Here is a 20,243-nt window from a genome sequence, read left to right as displayed (position 1 = left end):
TATATATATATATATATATATATATATATATTTCCAGGTTAACTATCTGTTTTTATGTTTTTGTTTTTTGATAAATTAGAGAAAATACTGATTTGTACATTTACCCCCCTGGTATTATCAACAATCTGTGTAGGTGTTTTCCTGGAAAATATCATCTGGTGCAGAAGATGTTTTCAATTTACATTTTCATCAGAACTGATTTAAAAAGAAAGAGCAATTTCAATTTAACATGCAGGTCCTGAGTGGAAGTAAGTGGCAGACTCAGTAGTTAAGATGCTAAATGTTTGTCATGATGTTCATGCAGTCGTCCAAGTTTCACCCACGAGTCTCTCGTGGTAATTTTATTTTATTTATTTTTCTACAGTTTTTGAGTTTTTCATCACTTGCAGCGTAAAGCAGTAACTTGCTTGTTCATATATGACGTTCTATTTCACATATATTTATTTTTTTAATCAGAAGTTTTCATACATTCCTTCACTACTTGACAGAAATCTTCCACAAGTTTCTCACAATCATTTGCTGAAGGTTTGACTCATTTCTAACAGAACTGGTGTAACAGGTTTGTAGGCTGCAACCCTTGGCACTTTCTTCACAACTTTGTCAGGATTTTGTGACAACAAAAGCACTAACTTTGTTGTCCTTAAGCCATCTTAAAACTAATTCAGCTCCTACATATGATCAGGCTTTGCCCCCTTTTTCCTCTGAGTGTATTACTGGTCATTATGACCAAAGATTTCTGTTGTAGTTTCATCAGACCACAGACTTTGTCTCCAAAAATGAAGGTATTTCATTTTGTGTGCATTTGCAAACTCCAATAGAACTACTTATGTTGTTTTTTTAAAGATTATTTTCTTTTGGTGTTTAATCAATAGAAATACTTGCAATATGAATTCAGTCCATTTACCACTTTGACTGGTGAAATTAATGCACACACTCCAGCCTAGCAGGACCCAGCAATGCACCTAAAGTTCATTTGCCAGTCATCATACACTAAAATGTATATGATGAGTAAAAGAAACATTTTGAACAGTAATGGAAGACACCACATTCCTGGCTTATTTTGTAAATCTTCCAAATAGCAGCTTGAATGAGAGCACGGTTGCGTGCACTGCAGCACTTTGAACAATTTCACATCAATGCAGAACATGTTGCTTATGAGCACTGACACCAGCAGACCAGATGACAGGATTCAAAGCCAAAATAACGAAGGCCGACGTGACGGATTAATTTTACATAAATGTCTGTTTACTTCTTCAGTTCTGTGCTAGCACAGCGGACGAACGACTTACTCGCCATTTTTGTGTGCACTTGATTGATTATTTGTAGCCACCGTGAAATCTGTTGCAAACTGAAATATCAATGAGTCATATCAAAACAGAATAAGCATGATGCCGTTAATCTACGCTGCATGAAAACCTCATTGGCATGAGTAAGATGGGAGTAAATTTAGAACCGGTGTCGCATGTGTGAAGTATAATACATATTTAGAAACATAGTTGAGACAAAATACTTGTCACTGTTCAGAAAAAAAAAAAAACGAATAAAAGAGACTGCAGCGAGTGGATTAAATTAAATGAAATGAAATCACAATACGAATGTGATAACGATGAAATACACAAGTGCTCACTAAAGCTGCTGAGTTTGAAGAGTTTTTAATGAAGTTTTGAACTGGGACTCGGCAAAATGCCTGTTCTTAAGTGACTTTGATCGCATCAGGGACAAAAAAAAAAAAACCAGATTGCAACATCTGCAGCATGTGCATACTGTGTTACTGCTAGCAAAATGAATTCTGGAACACATTCAAAAGTGATCCTTTTTCTTTGTCATTTCAACAAAAACACACACACACACACAAACAAAAAAACAAACATGAAACAGAAATTTTATGTAAAGATCTGTTATGCAGCAGCATCATGTCCTATTGGCTGGAAAGAAGAGGGTTGCTCATGAGTCCTCTGTTGTGCAGTCAAGAGGATGTTCATTGAGGATGAAGAGTGAACAGCTTTTTCCACTCAACTATGAGCGGTTATGAATGACCACACAGACACTCACAGGTCAGTACATACATGTCAGTACAAAGGCAGATAAAACCCAATCAGGCACACAGAATCAATCCTGTCACTCGTTCTCATATACACCAGATGGTCTCAATTGTATTTTTATGGTCTTTAAATATCACCCTTCTCTGTTTGCAGCTTTGGTAGATCCAGAATATTTGCAGGAACTTAATTCATCGTCTTTTGTTTACCAGTCAGATTATTCTTTTGTTCAAAAGCTTTTATATTTATAATTGCTGGTTATTTTTTATTTTGTATTTTTGTACATCCTGCTGTCAAGTACTTTGAGAGCTATCTTAAGTCAAATAAAACATTCGGTTTAGAGGAAGGAAAATAATTTTTTCCATGCATCTGCTGTACCCTCTTTCTGGGGTTGGGGTGGCTGTGGGGTGGCATTGGAACCAATCCCAGCTGACATTTGGCAAGAGAAAGAGTAGCCCACGCCCTGGGCACGTTGCCAATATGATTTTGAAAATAATTTTATGCCACACACAGTCATTAGTTTGTGCCTGCGCCATTTCCAAATTGTTTTGAGATGAAAGAATTGTGCAGAATTCTTGTATTTTACCTTTTAGGGTTTTATGAAGTTTAATTAACGAATTTCTGTTGACTTCAGTTTCTGAAAATAATCGCTAAGCTTAAAATAAGTTTAAAAACTACACTATTTTGTATGTATATGTAATATAAATATAACATATACTTATTTGCAAAAAAAAGAGTTTTTAAAAATACAAAATGCTAAAAACCTGTTAGTGTTAGTGGATGTCCCTGCTGCATTAGATGCAACGGATCATAATAACTGATACACTGGAAAAGTGTTTGAGATGTTTTGTACTGTTCTCCATTGGTTCTGACTGTACTTGACAGATGGTCACTACTTTCTGTCATTTGCCAATTACAATCAAAGTGAATTATAACCTTGATTATAAGATCAGATGTGAGAGATTCAGACCATTTCTGTCCAGTATCAACTCTTAAGCCTTCTCTTGTCTTTTCCATTTTGAAAAGTAACTAACACTTATAGGTTTCCATATTTATAAAACATTATTGTCTGCTTCACCCCCCGCTCCCACTTAAAATAATAACGTACAATTTAAAAATGTAAAATTTATATTTTGTTACAGCAGTCAAAAGGGAAGCAGTAATTGTGGTGCTGCTAATTTTGATTATTTTTTTTTTACTAATGTGTTTTTTGTCTCTTTCATTTAATAAACTCACCAAGGTCTGATTTTTTTAAATGTGAAATTATACAGCTAGTATAAAAGATGAATTTATTTTAATTTACAGATCATTACTATCTGTGCCAATAAATGTGAAAGGTGCTATATGCAAAGCATTCTTAAATGCTTTGCATATAGCAAAGCATTCTTAACCACTCACTTAAAATATTTCTAAATTACTTTGGTTCAGTTTATATTTTTTTATTACATTAGACTTTGCCTTATGAGTTTGAAAGGATTTAATTTATTCAGAAAAACCAATAAATAAATACACGTTTTACAGCCTCAACATATTTGTGATTCAAATGATGCATAGTTAACCTATGACTGTAGAAGTGCTTACTTGATTACCAAATGCGGCCAACCCCAATCACTTATAGATATACTGTATCATTCACTGTAAAAAACAGAGAAAATGCTGAGATTATATTGTACCATAACTGCCTTTTGTACATTTCACACCACACCTAATCCTAGAGGCATTAAATAAGCAGACAGAGAGCAACACACACAAAAAAGCCAATTTCCATGGTGTTATGCTACAGAGAGTGTTGCCATTTTTCCCCCTTTTCTGTGACCATTTTGTTCAGCTATCAAAATTAATTTGACAATAATGCACTGAGGTGTTTTGCATGTAAGGGCATGAAGCAAAATGTCAAAAATATCTTGTAAGTCGGTGGAAAATAATAGTTTTCCTTCATTTGTTATACACGAAAATGAAACAGCAATTCCATCCTCCTCTTGTTCTGTCGACTGGTCTAAGTTTACTCTAATAAATGTGTTTTCTTGGCTGTGGTTTCTACTACAACACCGCAGGAACTTTTTTTCACCACAAACATATAATTTTAAGCAGAGATCAACAAATTTGTTAGAATTTGGTCAAGCACGGGGTTTTGCCAGTTACATTTCCCAAATGAAAGAAAACACCAAAGGACCGCTTAGCTTTCTTTTAATGCAGATGTATTGCCGTACAAGCAGCAATTATTGACAAACTGTGGAATAAATTGTAACATTTGTTACATTTTGCTATCCATTAATCTCCTTCCTTCAAATACATTTAATATAAATACCTACAATATTTCATTCATGGTTTAATGCCACTTTGATCAGCTCCTTTTTTTTTTTTTTCTTTGTCTTGCTCACTTGCCATTTTGTATTATCAAAGTCCCTCAAGCAAGTGACTGACTAAATGAGGCACTTGATTTCATTTTGAAACCTGGCTCTGATGAGGATGAGCCTTGAACAAGAGAAAGCTTCACATGGTGGGGGTAAATGTGGGATGATCCTCCTTTTGAAGGAGATAGTATACCATTTATCATACAACAGCCTCCACAAGTTTTGCTGAAGGAAACACAAAAACAAGAGAACATGGATGCCAAAACCCCTGAGAGTTGTGGAAATGAGCACCATTGTATCAAACAAGCTCTTTTCCAAAGTACATGCCACAACTATCACATTTGGCGGCTCAAGTGTATTAACACCTACACAAGCGCACCCACACATAGCCACAGGGTATGATGAAACTGTTAATTATGCTACACCGGACAAAGCTAAATTGTGTTGTTAATTTAGCATCTGAACTCTTAATGATTTTAAATGTTGGTGGAAAAGGTGATTAAATTTTACATGTTTTATTTTTTTTTGTTTGTTTGTTTGGATGGTTTTCAAAGTATGAACATCGTAAAGACTTTGAGTTATTTAGACAACTTTTCCTCAGACTGTTCTTTTCCTTAAAAAAAAAAAAAAAAAAAAAAACTTATTTAAGTGCTTAGAAATAAGTTTTCTAAGCAGTACAGTTGAAGAGCTATTCTTGCCCTTCAAGTGTACCTATGGACTAACTCTCAACTACAAATGTTTGAAATATGTACAACCTCTATGTTTCTGACCTAAATACATTTGGTGTTTCTATTTCAGTCCTAAATATTTTCTGAGAAATGTGAGTGGTTTTGAAAAGCTGATTTTTTTTATTTTTTTTTAATTTTTTTTTTTACCAAAATTATGTTTTTAAAAGTTTTAAAAGTTTCAGGTAAAATATTTGGTTGTTACAAATCTTATTCTTAATCTTATTCTCTTCTTTTTGCTTAAATGTTTGTCCTGTTTTTTTTTGTTGTTTTTTTTTTCATTCATTCCTAACTAGAACTTGGGACATAAAACAAGTCCTATGTCACCAGTCGACTAGTTTACAAAATACTTAAAAAAATTGCTGTGTAAAAGGACAGCACCATTATGGTATATATAAGCCTACATCATGTGACTGATAGTGAAAGTTTTCACATTAGAGATGTCCTGGTCATATCAGGGTACTAATATGGGCATTTTTAAACAGTTCTTTTCTAAACTGCACTCCTAATCTCTGCTATTAGTATATTGTCTGTGATGTTATATAAGCCAGGGTCATACTGTTAAAAAGGGATATAGGCATGCTTTCATTTTTTAAAGTCCTCCGCCAATGTCTTTTTGTTGTTAAAAAAATCTTTCATTTGCTTTTCATTCCAAAAAATGTAAGTTTCTTTTTTACCATTTACAATGGTGCGCAGGGCTGGCTTCTGCAGCAACCTGCTTGTCTGTGTCATGTAATGTGTTCTGCATGTTGTGGTCAAAAGTTGTTTGTATAGAGTGTAGCTGTATGAATAGCGGATAAACAATATTCACTAACTTATAGAGCAGGAGACCAACTTTTTAAGTAAGTTTATCCTTCACAGCATACACTAAAAGCTCTTAAAAAAAAAAAGATAATGAGACAAACTGCCAAAGATCTGCATCAAAATAGAGCAAAACATTTTATCTTAAGCTTGGATTTCAGCAAAGTGCTCCTCATAAAACTACTGCAAACCGGAAGAAGACACGACTTTTTCAAAGCCAGAAGTTTTATGTTTGCTGACCAGCACTATCTTTTAGTTGGAACAAAATTTAAACTCATACTTCAATTTATCCACTGACTTCATTAATGTAGTAACTTTATTGATTTCTAAAACTCCCTAATTTTAAATGACTTGGATCAAAACCAGAGTGAAAAAAACATTTAAAAATAAACATAGATACATAAAAAAGAAACATGATTAGAAAAACTGCTTCACTGGTTCTATATGTAGGGATATCATTTTTTAAGATACTATAAAATTACATTCATTCATCAACGAGATATATACACCCGACATACATTTTCTTGAGGTTTCCAATGCTAATCTCAAGTAATTTTTAATACTTTGATTTAATTTTGATAATAATCTTTTCAGTTAAAGGAAACAGATATTTAGTTGGAGTATGTATAACAGGTGGGAAAACTTAGTAATTGGAAAGTTGCAAGTTAGCAGTTAAATCTAAAAAGTAAAGTTAACATTTAAATCTTAAGGCTTAAGAACCATAGATCAAATACTAAAAAATGATGCTATCTTTCATAAGAGGTTAACTCCAAAACCACAAAGCTTGTGGTTTTACTCTCCTATTAGCACTGTTAGCTGTTTACCGAGGGGAATTATCTGTAATTAAGCTGAACTTAAATCTTTCAAGTCATCTTTACTCTTAGATCTGTTAGACAAATCTAATTTTTCTCTGTGTAGACAACACTTTTTCTTTGATGCTGCAAATTATTTGTAGCTCATATTTTATTCTGATTTAAAATAAGCTATGCCGACAGTACTGCTATTAATTAAAACCTTAAATTCATTACACATTTACTTTTACTAGGACAGCTAACTGAAACTATTTGACAAGAAACACAGAACAGATCCAATGCACTACTCTGTGTTCATTTGTGTTTTCAATCCCTTTCTTATTTGCAGAGTGAATACTGCTACTCCTTAAGCACTGCTATACGAAGCAAACCTAATAAGAAAGGAGCAGAGAGAAGTAGGCAGATGCTGAATTAATTTCTATGCTACCTATCTGCAGAGGAGCCTGCAGATGATGCTGATGCAAAGGGATGCATAAGCTCTGAAGGTAAAGCAACAACAACAGAGTGAAGAGCATTCAATTTTTGTAGTCATATGCCTCGCTGCATAAGCAGAAGTATTCACAGTGCGGCATTTTTACCTAAAAGGTACTCAATATTAGTAGTAGTTCACATAACATTCTTTATTTAGGACTATTATTTAAAACAGATAACATTCTTTCACTTTGTAAAGCACTGTCAAAAATAAACTATGATAACGATGCCGAACAATTCAAAAGTAAAAATGGAATGCTTTCATTTGTTTGGCCGGTCATTAGCTTCATATTTCTCTTTCGTGTTATGTCACAATGGCTCTAAGGAAGCCATAGCATTACAATGGGCCTGTGATCGCATCTAGCCAAATCGCTGCAAAAATAAATGACAAATAGCTGTGATATTACACATAACTGTAAAACAAAACAAAAAACAGGTTCACAAAAACAAAAGAAACTGCTTGCCTATTATAAATAGAATCAGAGAAAGCCTAGCAACATACCCACTGTGCATCTGGTGTCTGTGAGAGTGAATAAATATTCAGAGTGCATGATAGTGGAAGCTGCACAGGTGCATATATTACCTGTATCAAAGCAGCCAGGAGACTAGAGGGATGGTAAAAGGTAAAGACATAAAAGCAACGCTACTTAACCTACCAGCTTTTGTGTTGTTGCATTTGGAACAAAAAAAAAAAAATCTCCATTTTGGATAATAGCGATATCTTGTCTAAATCTGCAAAAATAGTAGCTTTGTTGTTCAATAAATGTACCTGTTTTTGTGGGTAAGACAGTGAGGCAGTGTGTAGGTAGGCGGGTGGTGTTTTGTATGATCAATTCTGCAGGAAAAATGCATAATGTGGATCTTCCATCTTGCTGTCTTGCAGACACTGACACCATTTAAAGGGATAGTTTGAAATTTCAAAGTGATGTTTTATGAGGTTGTTATCAGTTATACTAACATATTAGCTGTCCACTGATTTTGAAGATTTATTTACTTTTCTGAGATGTGTGTGATACGACATGGTTTGACAACAAGTAAGGAAACTACTTCCAGAGATGCACCGATCAGAGATTTTGAGGCCAATTTCCATCACTCAATTTTTGTTAGGTTCCGTGTTTCTGTGTGTTTATTTTTGAGTTTTTCTGTGTTCAGCCCTGTTTCCTGTGAGTCTCTGTCCTGTCCTCCCCGCTGATTGCTCCCCAGGTGTGTCTCATTTCCCGATTACCCCGTGTGTATTTTACCCAGCTGTTGTCTGTGTTCCTCGTCGGGTCCTTGTCTAACGTCAACTTGTCGTTGTCTATGTCTAATGTAGTCGGACATTCCAGTAGAACTGCGAAGTCCTGGTTTGTGCCAGCTTCTCTTTAGACCGTATGTACTTTCCAGTAGAACTGTCAAGTCCTGGTTTGTGCTAGCTCCCGTGAGTCCCATATGTCAGTTGCTACCGGTATTAGCTGTGTGCTTGTTTGCCGTGCTGCCTGTCCTGGACTGAGAGCGTATTATTATTATTAAATTAATCTTATTCATCAACACAACCTGGGTCTCAGCGTCTCTCCTCACCGCAACCACACCACCTCACGACAATTTTGTTTCTGACTTGCTGGTACTGAATTTAGCCAATACTAATTTCCCCATCATAAACAAAAACTTTCTATATACACTAAATGCTTAAAAAATGTTACTGAGTGGTTTCTTTCTCTCTAAATCACTGAAAAATATAACACGATTATGGGAGGGTGAAGTTATAAGAAAGAAGTATTTCTACAAATGATATAAAAGACAAATAAAAAGATGCACCACATCTACTTGGCTCCTTTGAAAGACAGATTACACTAAAGCCTTTTTTTATTCTGTGATCTGTAATTAACTCTGATGTGTTAGACTGTTCAATAATTCATTTATGAAGTTCACATATACATAAGTTTTATGTGACATTTCAATGGTGATTATTTATTAACTTTTCACACGAAACAGAGAAAATACATTACAATAGGTTTGACTGAGAGAGAAAGCTCTTGCTGTTACATAACTAAAGCAACTAAAGTTAGACCTGATTTAACCCTATTTTACAACAAAGACGACATGATTAAAGTTATGGGTAGCAGTGATCCAGTTTATTATCATTATTGGAGTTGTTACTGATGTCATTATTGGCTTATCGGCTGAAGCTTTTTGATTGATTTTACACTGAATACGAACATTGTCTGCTAAAAAATGGTAGCACATTTAAATAAAACACAGTATAAATTCTCCTGTTTTAAATAATGCATAAACAAATGTTTCAAACATTTAAATATTAACACATGCGTCGTACAGAAGACAACTATTAGTGAACAGAGATGTTTCTGCAGAGTGAGCATCTTACCCCAGATTTACCCTATATGCGTCTCTGCTCTGCTGCGCTGCGCTGCTCACTTCGCCAGCAGAAGAGAGTCATTCCTGGCAACCATAATTTACAATATGTACCGTACACATAGTCACCGATACCCGATCTAGAACTTTTGTTAAACATCAAGACCAATACAAATATTCACTTCTCTATTTATTTATCTAATAATTCATTGTGCAAATTAATACAGTTGAATGTATGGTCAAAAACTGTAGCAGTGCAATACTTATGTTTATTTCTTTGTTGTTTTTTTTTGCTTGTGTTTTTTTACAACGCTTCAAGAAAAAAAGAAAGGCTTTGGCTAAAATGCACTGGACTCAAATATTTCAGCTTCAGTAAATCCACAGTTGAGTTCTACACAATGCCATTCACAGCTGTGGAGAACAGTTTATGTTATTACATTTTTGGTCACTTTATGATACATTTTATGTAATCTTGTTTTTGGATAGTTGTGCACATATGTGTCTGTTTCTCATTTTGTTCTGTTTGTCTTTGGTTGGACCTTGAGTCTGAAATAAAGTTTCTATTGGTGTAGACAATGTTACGGCATGGGGATCGGATCGGAACTCAAATATTCTTGATTGGAACATCTCAGACTGGTGATCATTTTAAGCTGTTTTCAGCACTTGACCTTGCTCAGAGCAGTTCTCGTGTGTATCCTCTGCAATGTTAGTAGACCTGTGCTGCAACTGAGATTTCAAAAGGGCTGACAGCATTTTCCAATCCATTTTTGAGAGCAAAAGGATAAAACAGAGCAATGCAGGAAGTCCATCTCTCTGTTGTGGCAGAATGAACCACCAACATGCCTCGATAGCAAAAACAAATTGTATCGTCCCACAGTTTCAACTTCTACACTGAAGGGTGTAATCAAAATAACCGGGTAGCATTTATGGTGCATTTTAAAATTTAACAATATGCTATGGCTGAAAACTGCATTGATGGTATTTTCAAGACGATTAACAAACATTTATATGACTTTTCTATTACAACATGTTCGCATCACCTCAGCGACCATTAGCATAACAGCTGCTAAAATTATATATCAGTTGTTTGAATTGGGATCAGTCAAATTCCATACAGCTGATCAAATACGTTACCAAAATACAATGAAGTCCATGACATCTGGGATTGCTTATACTGCCAAATAATTTGTAATTATGATATTATAACTAATGTTATTACAATAATAATCACAGTAACGATAATAATTGCTGCAGCAATATTTCCATCTCAAAACTGATGGGTTGGAAAGTTGAAGTAATGAGGCAATGATCTCCTCATAAGAAGAAAATCGGCCAATTCTGGTCATCAGTCTCTTTTTCCGGTGCATTTCAACTGCATAATGCTTCACTTCAAAAATGTCCAGCTATCTCTTTAAAGCTCAGCTGACCAGCCCTATCAAAGAAGAACCTAATTTAATCTAATCATTGGTTTTTCTTTCTAACTACATCTCTCACTTAGGAATGGGAAAGACATTAGCAAACATACTGATATTAAAAGCATTCCCCTACTTGATTGGATTTTTCTTATCTTACAAACCCAGGTCTATAAATGAACTGCCACTGCAGTCAAGCAGCATCAGTGCTGCACTAGTTTCACATGTACAGAACATCTCTTTTGATATATCTCCATATGACTGGCATCAGAACTTCGGCTGAATCAAATTGTGGGAGGTGGGGGGGGGGGTGAAGTGATTGAATTTACACCTCCCACAGAGTTAAGTTTGGTCTGCCATAATTCCTCTCAGAACACACGCAACCACCAGATCACACATACATAAAAGTGAGACAGACAGGGAGAGATTCACACATCTCCTCTGCCAGCCACTAGAGCGCCTCCATCTCTGCCCTCCTGAGCATGCTGCAAACAAACAGTTCATAGCAATGTAAATGGTGTGGAAAGTGCTGCATAGGGACATGATGACCACAGCCGTTCCTCCTCCGAGGCGCGGACGAGGAAATGAAAAACATCGCCACTTCACTTCAAGTCCCCCACCCATTATCTTTTATCTCACCAGCGAGCGTTTGCTTTCATGTTTTCGAGTTTATATCCGCAAAAGCTAAATATATCAGCCTCTTCCAGGTCAGCCAGGTTGCCATGAGCCTGACAGTCATCTGAGATTATCCTCCTGGCAGTCTGGATCGTTTTGGATTTGCAAAATAAAATTTAACAATTCTATTTTCAGTCATAAAGCGAGCGCCCTCTCTCAAAACCACAGCAAAACTAATAACTGAGGAAATCTATCCAAGCAAAAGGTGGAAACAATCTGTCAAGTTGCACTCGATGTATCTGTCATTTTGCTTTGCAAGTGTCTGTCATGCTTTCTGAGACATGCATGCAACAAATCTACCTTCACAAAAATGACATGATATAAAAGAAAAGAGACACAGACAGAGGTACAGTTTTCCGTGCACAAGTCCGTTTGATGGTTAAATCAGACTGAAGACGTATGAAAAATTCTACGTTCAAGACTCTTTCATCCTTTTAAACTCTCTATCTACCTTTCACTCCGGTGCCTTCGTGTCATTTTTGAGACATATCTCAGGCTGTCTGCAATGTAAAGTGGAACAAAGTATCCTGCTGCACCTACAGCTTCCAATAATTTTGAGGGAGGACGTCTTTTTGCACTGGCTTCTACACCCAGAAGCAGTTGTAGAGCTCTAGTTAAACACCAGCAAAACTGAAGGTTCTTGCTGCATTAAGCACAAACAATGTCTGCTACAAGAGTCAGTTAGGCATCTTGAAGATGTCCACTCACCCTTCTCAAAAGGCTGGCCATTAACTGCTGCCGCTTTCATCTTGAGGGCCTCCCTGGCAGATGTGTCGCAGTGTGAGCCTTTATTAGTATCCTGGTCACTATCAGCCTGGTCACTATCACCATGGCCACTGTCTCTGAGACTTGCTCGTTCTGCATCCTTAAATGTTGAGCTGCAGAATTGAACAGACAGAGAGGAACAAAATTAAGCATAAGTTGTCATAACTTGTAGGTGAGTATCAACACACTCTGATAGGTAGAGTCTGGGAGCATAGCGGTACACGGTTTCCACATATTTTCATGTGGAAATTTCATGCTTTTCTCTACTAAAACTGACAGAGTTCTATGTTCTTATACTCACCTATTTTTAAAGCATAAATGTAAAATTCACAGTGAACATTTCTGGCTTTACATATGAAACCTGTAAGGAAGATGGATGGATGGATGGATGGATGGATGGATGGATGGATGGATGGATGGATGGATGGATGGATGGATGGACGGAACTTTTAGAAAACATGAAAGAGCATAAAGTTGGAAATACGGTACATACGGAAACACCAATATTTTTTCCAAACATTTTCTGAACTTAGCCAGATCTGAAACATACTTAAATTCCACACTTGTGGAACCCCTGTGAATATTGCTCTTACCTTTGAACAAATGGCTGCCTGCTGCCAGAATAATTGGGCTCTGATGAGAAATTTTCAGTCTGGAAGGGAAAAGGCAAAATGTTAATGTGCATTCAACATTTAGGATTTTTTTTTTTAACAATAGGCTCACACACATACACACACACACACATAAAATACCATAGCATAAATCAAGCAGGGGCACATCCATAACTTTGAAAAGAGTGTCCATGTGGTGGCCATTGCAAATATATTATTTTTATTATTTCTTTGTACTTATTTGCCTATTCATTTTTGACAATCCTTGGCTGGAGCACAAAAAATCAAGGGTTTTACAATAATTTTGCTATACATGCCATGGAGGGCAAGGATGACAGGAATGATATAACAGACAAAAAACAAATAACAAAGTTTAGTAAATTAAATAAATACTCCAAATTACTGGAATTTTGTCAATGAACTGCAAGATGTATGCTCTGTTGAAATACTCCAAAACATTCATGGAAAATAAGATTACTTCACTGGGGCTGGCAGCAGATTTACAAGTTTGTCCTCTAGGCCCCCCTTTTTGCTGTCATTAAAAATACAATTTAACATTGTTCTAGGATTTTTCAAGAAATCCATTTATGATATCACTAAACAAACTCAGAAACAAGCCGGGGAGAGTTGCTTTGAAGAACAGCAAATTTCCATTGCGACCATATATATTTTCCTTGGCAAGGCAAAGAGTTCAGCATTTGCCACTGTCATCAGGAGCCTTCCCCCTCTCTTCTCAAAGTAGTGTGTTTGTGTTGATCACACCCACATACCCTAGTGACTGGTGACAGTGCCAAGCCTTGTCATCTGTGTTATAATCTCCGAATGAGACTGTCCTGAATATTTACATCGTTTACATCAGATAATTCTGCAGTGCTAAAAAGCCCTACAAGCCCATGCTGTCAAATTAGCATGTTAGCTGGCTCGGGTGTTCAAACCCTGCCATCTCTACAAGGCAAGGCTGGAACTTATTAATGGCACCACTGTGCCAATCCTGGATGTGGATGGGTGGATCTGGCCCACATTTCCAAGGGGGGGCAAAAAATGTGATTGTAAGGTTATGCTGTGTGCATCTCTCTCTGTCTGCTGCACATCGGTTTGGTAATGTGATCGGACAAGCTGCTCAAACACCTGTCCAATCCCACATTTCAGGCGGGTTTTTGTTTTCGCTCTCTATAGCAGCGATTCTGGCAGGGTTGCCGCGGCCTTGCTCAAGACTCACACTGTTTGCATGTCTAACCGCGAGGACTCTCAAATTACGGAGACCAACTGTGCCATTCTGCAGGAAAAGACTTAAAATGGAGCAATTTGAAAATGATTCTCAAATACAGAGAGAGAAAGGGAAAAAGAAAAAAACAACTTCTCTTTTGTACAAAGCCTTTTAAAATGCATGATTACGGTTCAACAGGAGGTTGCCATATCATGCTTTGCATGCGGAGAGTATAAGTTAAGTCTCAAAACAGGGAAAATAAGGAACATCAATGTAATGATGTCTGCTCTGTGTGCCAGTTTCCTCCTTTTCATACACTTTTGTCCAGTTTGTAAGGCAAAGCAGTAGGTGCAGATAAGAGAATAATAGTAAATGAATAAAACAAAGGATCCTGCTTACCTGTATCACTGACATCCTATTCGCTTGACTGTCTGTGTTCAGCCCAGCAAAACTGGAGTGGCACCCCGACCTGGGCACAGTCAGGCTGTTTGGGGTGGTTTTCAGGTACATGACCTCTGACCTGGGCAGAGTGAGTGGCAGCGGGCTCTGGTAGTCGAAGCATATGGGTGAGGTGATCAGGGATGGGCTACTGACAACGTTCATCCGGCTCGCAGAATCCCTCTCCTCCATCTCACTCTGCACCAACATGATGTCACTCTTGTTGATCCGTTTCTTTTTTCCCTTCCCCACCGGAGGATTGGAGTACTCAGCCATGCGGCAGTTATAATTCCCAGCATCCTTATCTTGATGCTTGGACTTGACAGCGATGGCAGTCATGACGGCCAGGAGCATGACAGAGATAATGCAGAGGGTAACTATGAGGGGCAGGGACACGTCCCAGTGCTGCTGTTCCCCACTCGCGCTGGAACCCCCTCCTGTCGTCGTTTCCGTATTCGCCTTAATGATCAGCTTAGCCACAGCAGATAAGGGGGGTTTGCCATGGTCAGTTACTCTCACCACCAGCTCAACCACTGGGGCAATCTCCTCCCAGAGAGCATGGGCAGTTCTGACCTCTCCTCCCACTGGATCTATCTCAAACAGGTGGTCGTCATTTCCCTCTGTGATCTCATAGGTTAAGTGCCCACTTTCTCCATGGTCGTGGTCCACTGCTTTTACTGTAGCAATAATGTACCCAATTCCCACGTTTCTAGGTACTGGGATCTCAGCCGTATCATTCTGCAGCAGGGGTAAAATAATAACTGGAAGATTGTCATTCACGTCAAGGACATTGACCCTGACTGTAGAAGTGCTCTCCATGTGAGGAGAGCCGCTGTCTTTTGCTTGAACCTTGAACTCAAAGGATTTTGTCTGCTCGTAGTTGAAGGAGCGAGAGGCGTAGATTGCTCCGTTTGTGGGATTAACAGACACATATGTGTAGACTGATACATCTCCAATGTGGGATGGCAGTATGGAGTATGAAACAGTTCCATTACGACCTACATCTGGATCATGTGCCACGACGGAGCCCAAGTACTCTCCCGGGATGTTGTTCTCAGGCACCTGCAGCACGTAGAGTGTCTTTGTGAAGCGCGGCGCATTGTCGTTCTCATCTAAGATTTTCACAGTGAATGACCTGGTGTTGTTCAAAGATGGGTTCCCGTTGTCTCTTGCAACAATTGTGACATTATATTCATCTTTCGTTTCTCTGTCCAGAGGTCTGTCTGTAAGCAGAGTGTAGAAATTGTCATTGTTTTCCTGAAGTCTGAAGGGGACATTTCCCAGAACTCGGCACTGGAGCTGGCCATTACGCCCTGAGTCTTTATCAGTCACTCTGACCAGTGCTATGACAGACTCTGGAGGAGCTGCTTCACTGATTGCTCCCTGCCGAACAGAGACAAAACTTATTATTGGCAGGTTATCATTTTTGTCAAGCACTTTCACAGTAATTTTACAATGTCCTGGTATCGGATTGGGCCCCAGATCCTTTGCCTGCACATCAAACTCTATGATTGGATTCTCCTCAAAGTCAATCTCTCCCTGGACCTTAATGACGCCAGTGTTTGGGTCTATTGAGAACAAATCTTGTATTCGCTCAGATGCATATCCAGTGAAGGAATAAACCACCTGCCCGTTGCTTCCCTCATCCTGGTCAGTGGCGTTCAGATCTATAAGTATTTTTCCAGGGGGAGAATTCTCAGGAATCTCTAGCACATAGGAAGATTTTTCAAAAACAGGGCTATTGTCATTTGAATCAGTCACTCTGACGTTGATTTGCATGGAGCCCGATCTCGGATACTCCCCACCATCGATTGCAGTAAGAAGAAGAGTGTGATGACTCTGATCCTCCCTATCGAGGGGTCTCTGAACCACCAGTTCTGGGTATATAGTCCCATCACCCCTCACTTTTAAATCCAAAGAAAAGGTATTGTAGTCATCTCTTGTAACCTGATAGGTCTTTATCCCATTTTCCCCAGAATCTGAATCATGTGCAATAGTGAGGGGGAAGCGTGTCCCAGCAGCTGCATTCTCAGAAATATCAATATTCACATGATCTGAGGGGAAACTGGGGGAGTTGTCATTGATGTCCTGTATATCAATCTTGATCATGCAAATTTCCTTGTCATTGGCGAACACCTCCATAGAGAGCTGGCACTTGGGGTTGCGCCTACATAGCGTCTCTCTGTCAATCCTTTGTTTGGTGAAGATTAGTCCACTCTCAGGGTCAACATCCACCAGATGCGGGGCTGAATTCTCCAGCACCCTGAAGTTGGATTTCTTCCCTCTCTCTACAGTCCCATATCCGCCGTCTTTTGCTATGTTGCCTATAACAGTTCCAGGTCCCTGCTCCTCCGGGACGGAATAATTGAGGTTTTTTAACGTGAGGGCTTTCACCCACAGCAAAAGGAAAACGGGTGCAGAGAGACGCATCCCTTCCAAGTGGATATGCAGCAGTGGTAGACTAAAGAAAAAAGAAAAAAAACTGGTTGACTTTCAACCTGTTGATTAGGAGGGGAAAAAAAAGAAAAAAGAAAAAAAAAACCTAGTGCTCTAACCCGCACCGGGCACGGGTTTCACGCTGATCTCACAGTAATTAGGTATTAAACCGATCTCTGAACCGTGCTCTCCCTTTTTAATTTGGATCTTGACCTTTTTTGGGATGCGGTGTAGCTGGGATGAACTCTTTCTGTAAACAAAGATGACCGCTCGACGACACCTGATGCATGAATTAAATATCAAATTCGGCACCACTACAAGAGAGATGCTTTGTTTCTCTTTGTTTTTTTTTCCCCCCCCAAACGTAATGTGTGTGTGTGCGTGAGTGCGTGTGCGTGTGTGAGTGTATGTGTGTGTAGGGGGACTTGATGAATAATCGATTACTATAAAGTATTCATATTCCCAACCGCATCCAAGGTTAAAGCGTTTAAATCTCGTGGTTGAAGGTTAGAGCGCGGCTCGCAAAAGCGCATTGCCCTCATGCGACATCTACACCTAGGCTACTGCGAAACACTGACATGGCCATTCAAAATGCAGCATTTGCCATTCACATCGCATGTTACTTTCCCCCTTTCTCCTGTGCGGCACACTGTTGCACATAGGCGTTCGGTCCGCGTCGCCCATACACAGTCTGCTCACAAAGTGGAATAAAAAATAAAACAAGCAGGATGCAGAGCTGAGAAATACTCCAGTTCCAACCTTTTGTGCTCAAGAGCGTCTGCGACTTTTGCCCGATGATTGTCCTATAATCAGTCCAGTAATCCCATAATCCAGTCCAATTGGACCCGGTGCTCTTCCATCCTTCATTCCAGACAATTCCCTTCAGCACTGACCCGTAAAACGAGCGGGAGGAAAAAATGAGCCACACAGAGGTGCTGGAAGATTTCAGATAATCAAAATTAATCGCTTCTCCTGCGCTCACAGGTTTCTCTCCTCTCCGCGTCAACTGTTGAAACCCGCTCCCCTCACTGTGTTGAGCCGATCTGACCGGAAGCCTCTCGAAGCCCTCGCAACGCACTCCCGTGTGTTTCTGGGCGCATTTAACATACTTTCTGATCGTCTTCCAGCGAATGAGTGAGCAGTGACAGATCTTTGCCTTGAGGGGGGTTTCTCCGATAGGGTCTGGCAAGATCGCATGAAGAAGGGCTGTTCTAGTGCTACGTGATTCATTTACTGATGTGCGCGCAGCGAACAGCAGCATCACAGGGAGGAAACGTGCTGGAGGATGTTGCTCCTAATACGTGTCGATGTGAACCAGAGGGGATTGGAGATAGGTTTCTTGAAATGTGCCGTAGCAGGCAGGAGCAGAAAGAACTTGACAAGTGGGGACAGAGACGGTCCGTTGCTATATGTGGCCCCAGGGCAGAAATTTTGTTCGGTGGGGGGGAGTCACTTGTTGTCACAGGTCACCACAGCATCACTATCATCTTCTTTTATGTGGTCCCTTCTTCATCCTTTCCAAAGTATGCAGAAGTCAATTCATATCATTTATTGAATTTATATAGAGCAGCATACCATACAGTAGGATATACTTTAAACTTTTCTTACTTTCTCATGTTAAGAACCATAAACTAAAATATATGTTTCATAAACAAAAATAAAGTAGTTCATCAGTGGAATGAAAATGATTCATGGCTTTCAATTTTTTTTATTTTATTTTATTTTTTTTACAACTGAATCTCTGAAAAGTGTGGTGTGCAAGTATTCAGAACCCCAAGACAGTACTTTGTGGAAACAATTACAGCTACAAGCTGATACACTGGGGCATGTGTTTACATGCCCCCCTCCCCCCACAAAAAAAAAATCAATCAATCAATCAATAAATCATTTGAATTTTTCTCTCAGAGCACAACCTGACTTCCTCCATTATTATTATTATTATTATTATTATTTTAATCACATCTAGAAGAAGCACTTTGACGAAGCTTGGCAATATAACTTAGGCTTAGTCAAATTGGATAAAGAGCATGTGCAGACATTAGGTTTTAAGATTTTTAGTTGGACTTTATTTGTTTGACTCATGAATATGCTTTTAGCTAAATTATTCCATTGTAGTTCTCGGTGTAAGCTTAGAGTTATTTTCCAGAGAGAATGTGAAGCTCTGTTCCAGTCTCAAGTATTTTGGTGCTTCTAACAGTTTTTTTTGTTTTTTTTCTGTACTGTCCTGCTTTTAGCACAGTTCATCTGCTTATTATCTCTGAGCAGCTTTCCTATCCCTGCTCCCCACAGGATGATGGTGGTTTTGTTCAGACTGATGTGCACTGATAGTTAGTCCCTCACAAATAGTTTTTTTCATGGATGTATTTTTGCTATTTTAGCATAAACGCTATTTGTGCAGCACACAGCTAATACTTATACTGTCAGCAGATTGCCTCACCTTAACCGCAGGTTTCTGAGTTACCGTTGGCCTTTTGAGTGCTCTCCTGATCAGTGCTTTCCTGTCAATTTAGGAAAACAGCTGGTTCATGTTAGGTTTGCACTTTTTCCATACCTTTCTCATTTTCACAGCACTTGCAATAAAGAGTGTTAGGAGTTGACAGCAAAAAAAAAAATGGTTAAATCATTTATTTCTCTGACTTAGTCATTTGTTGTGTATCTACTATACAGTACTTGAATACAAACTGTTGAATTGAGAAGCAGAACCCACGTATATTTTGTTGGGTTCACAATAAATAATTGTAAACAGTAAACTAGAATATATGTCCCTAGAGGAATTTGCAAATAGATGCAATATGCACTAAATATGTCAAAGGAACAATATGAGTTTATTAAATTAAGAGCCTTAAATCATGATTGTTGACATTGATATGAAACTGTTAGGATTTCCCACTGTGTCTCTATCTTATTTGCCACTTCTTTAAAATGTCCAATATGTAAAAGGATAAATTTCATATTTGGATCACACTATGGTAAACATGGCTTCAAATGTGCTCAAATCCAGTGCTTGTGAAACAATGCTACAGCTTAATTTATTCATACTTTGGGTTGACTCTGAGTGTAATTTATTTATCTTTTTTAGGGGATGAGGCGTGACATATGGCCAACATGGTGTTAGAAATGTAAAATTAAAGCTTTCAAAATGTTTGGA

At 38.4% G+C, this 20,243-nt stretch overlaps 1 protein-coding gene across 3 annotated transcripts in view; it reads right to left on the bottom strand.

The window, feature by feature from the left end:
- LOC103134390 (protocadherin-17-like) overlaps positions 1-18,426 on the bottom strand; it is a 21,162-nt gene extending 2,736 nt beyond the window's left edge. For all 3 annotated transcript variants that reach the window (XR_001661434.1, XM_016668604.1, XM_016668605.1), the window contains exons 1-3: positions 14,621-18,426; positions 12,997-13,055; positions 12,347-12,516 (exon numbers count right to left, since the gene is read on the bottom strand). Coding sequence is in view for 2 of the 3 variants with exons in the window: in XM_016668604.1 (XP_016524090.1) it covers positions 12,347-12,516; positions 12,997-13,055; positions 14,621-17,089 (2,698 nt within the window). In the remaining variant the exon portion in view is untranslated. The remainder of the gene's footprint in view (positions 1-12,346; positions 12,517-12,996; positions 13,056-14,620) is intronic.
- Positions 18,427-20,243: the final 1,817 nt, after the last annotated feature.

The sequence above is a fragment of the Poecilia formosa genome, unplaced genomic scaffold (assembly GCF_000485575.1).
Source record: "Poecilia formosa unplaced genomic scaffold, Poecilia_formosa-5.1.2 Scaffold16, whole genome shotgun sequence".
Classification (NCBI taxonomy): Eukaryota; Metazoa; Chordata; class Actinopteri; order Cyprinodontiformes; family Poeciliidae; genus Poecilia; species Poecilia formosa.
Note: the sequence above shows the minus strand (reverse complement) of the source record. Positions and strands in the feature narration are given on the sequence as shown.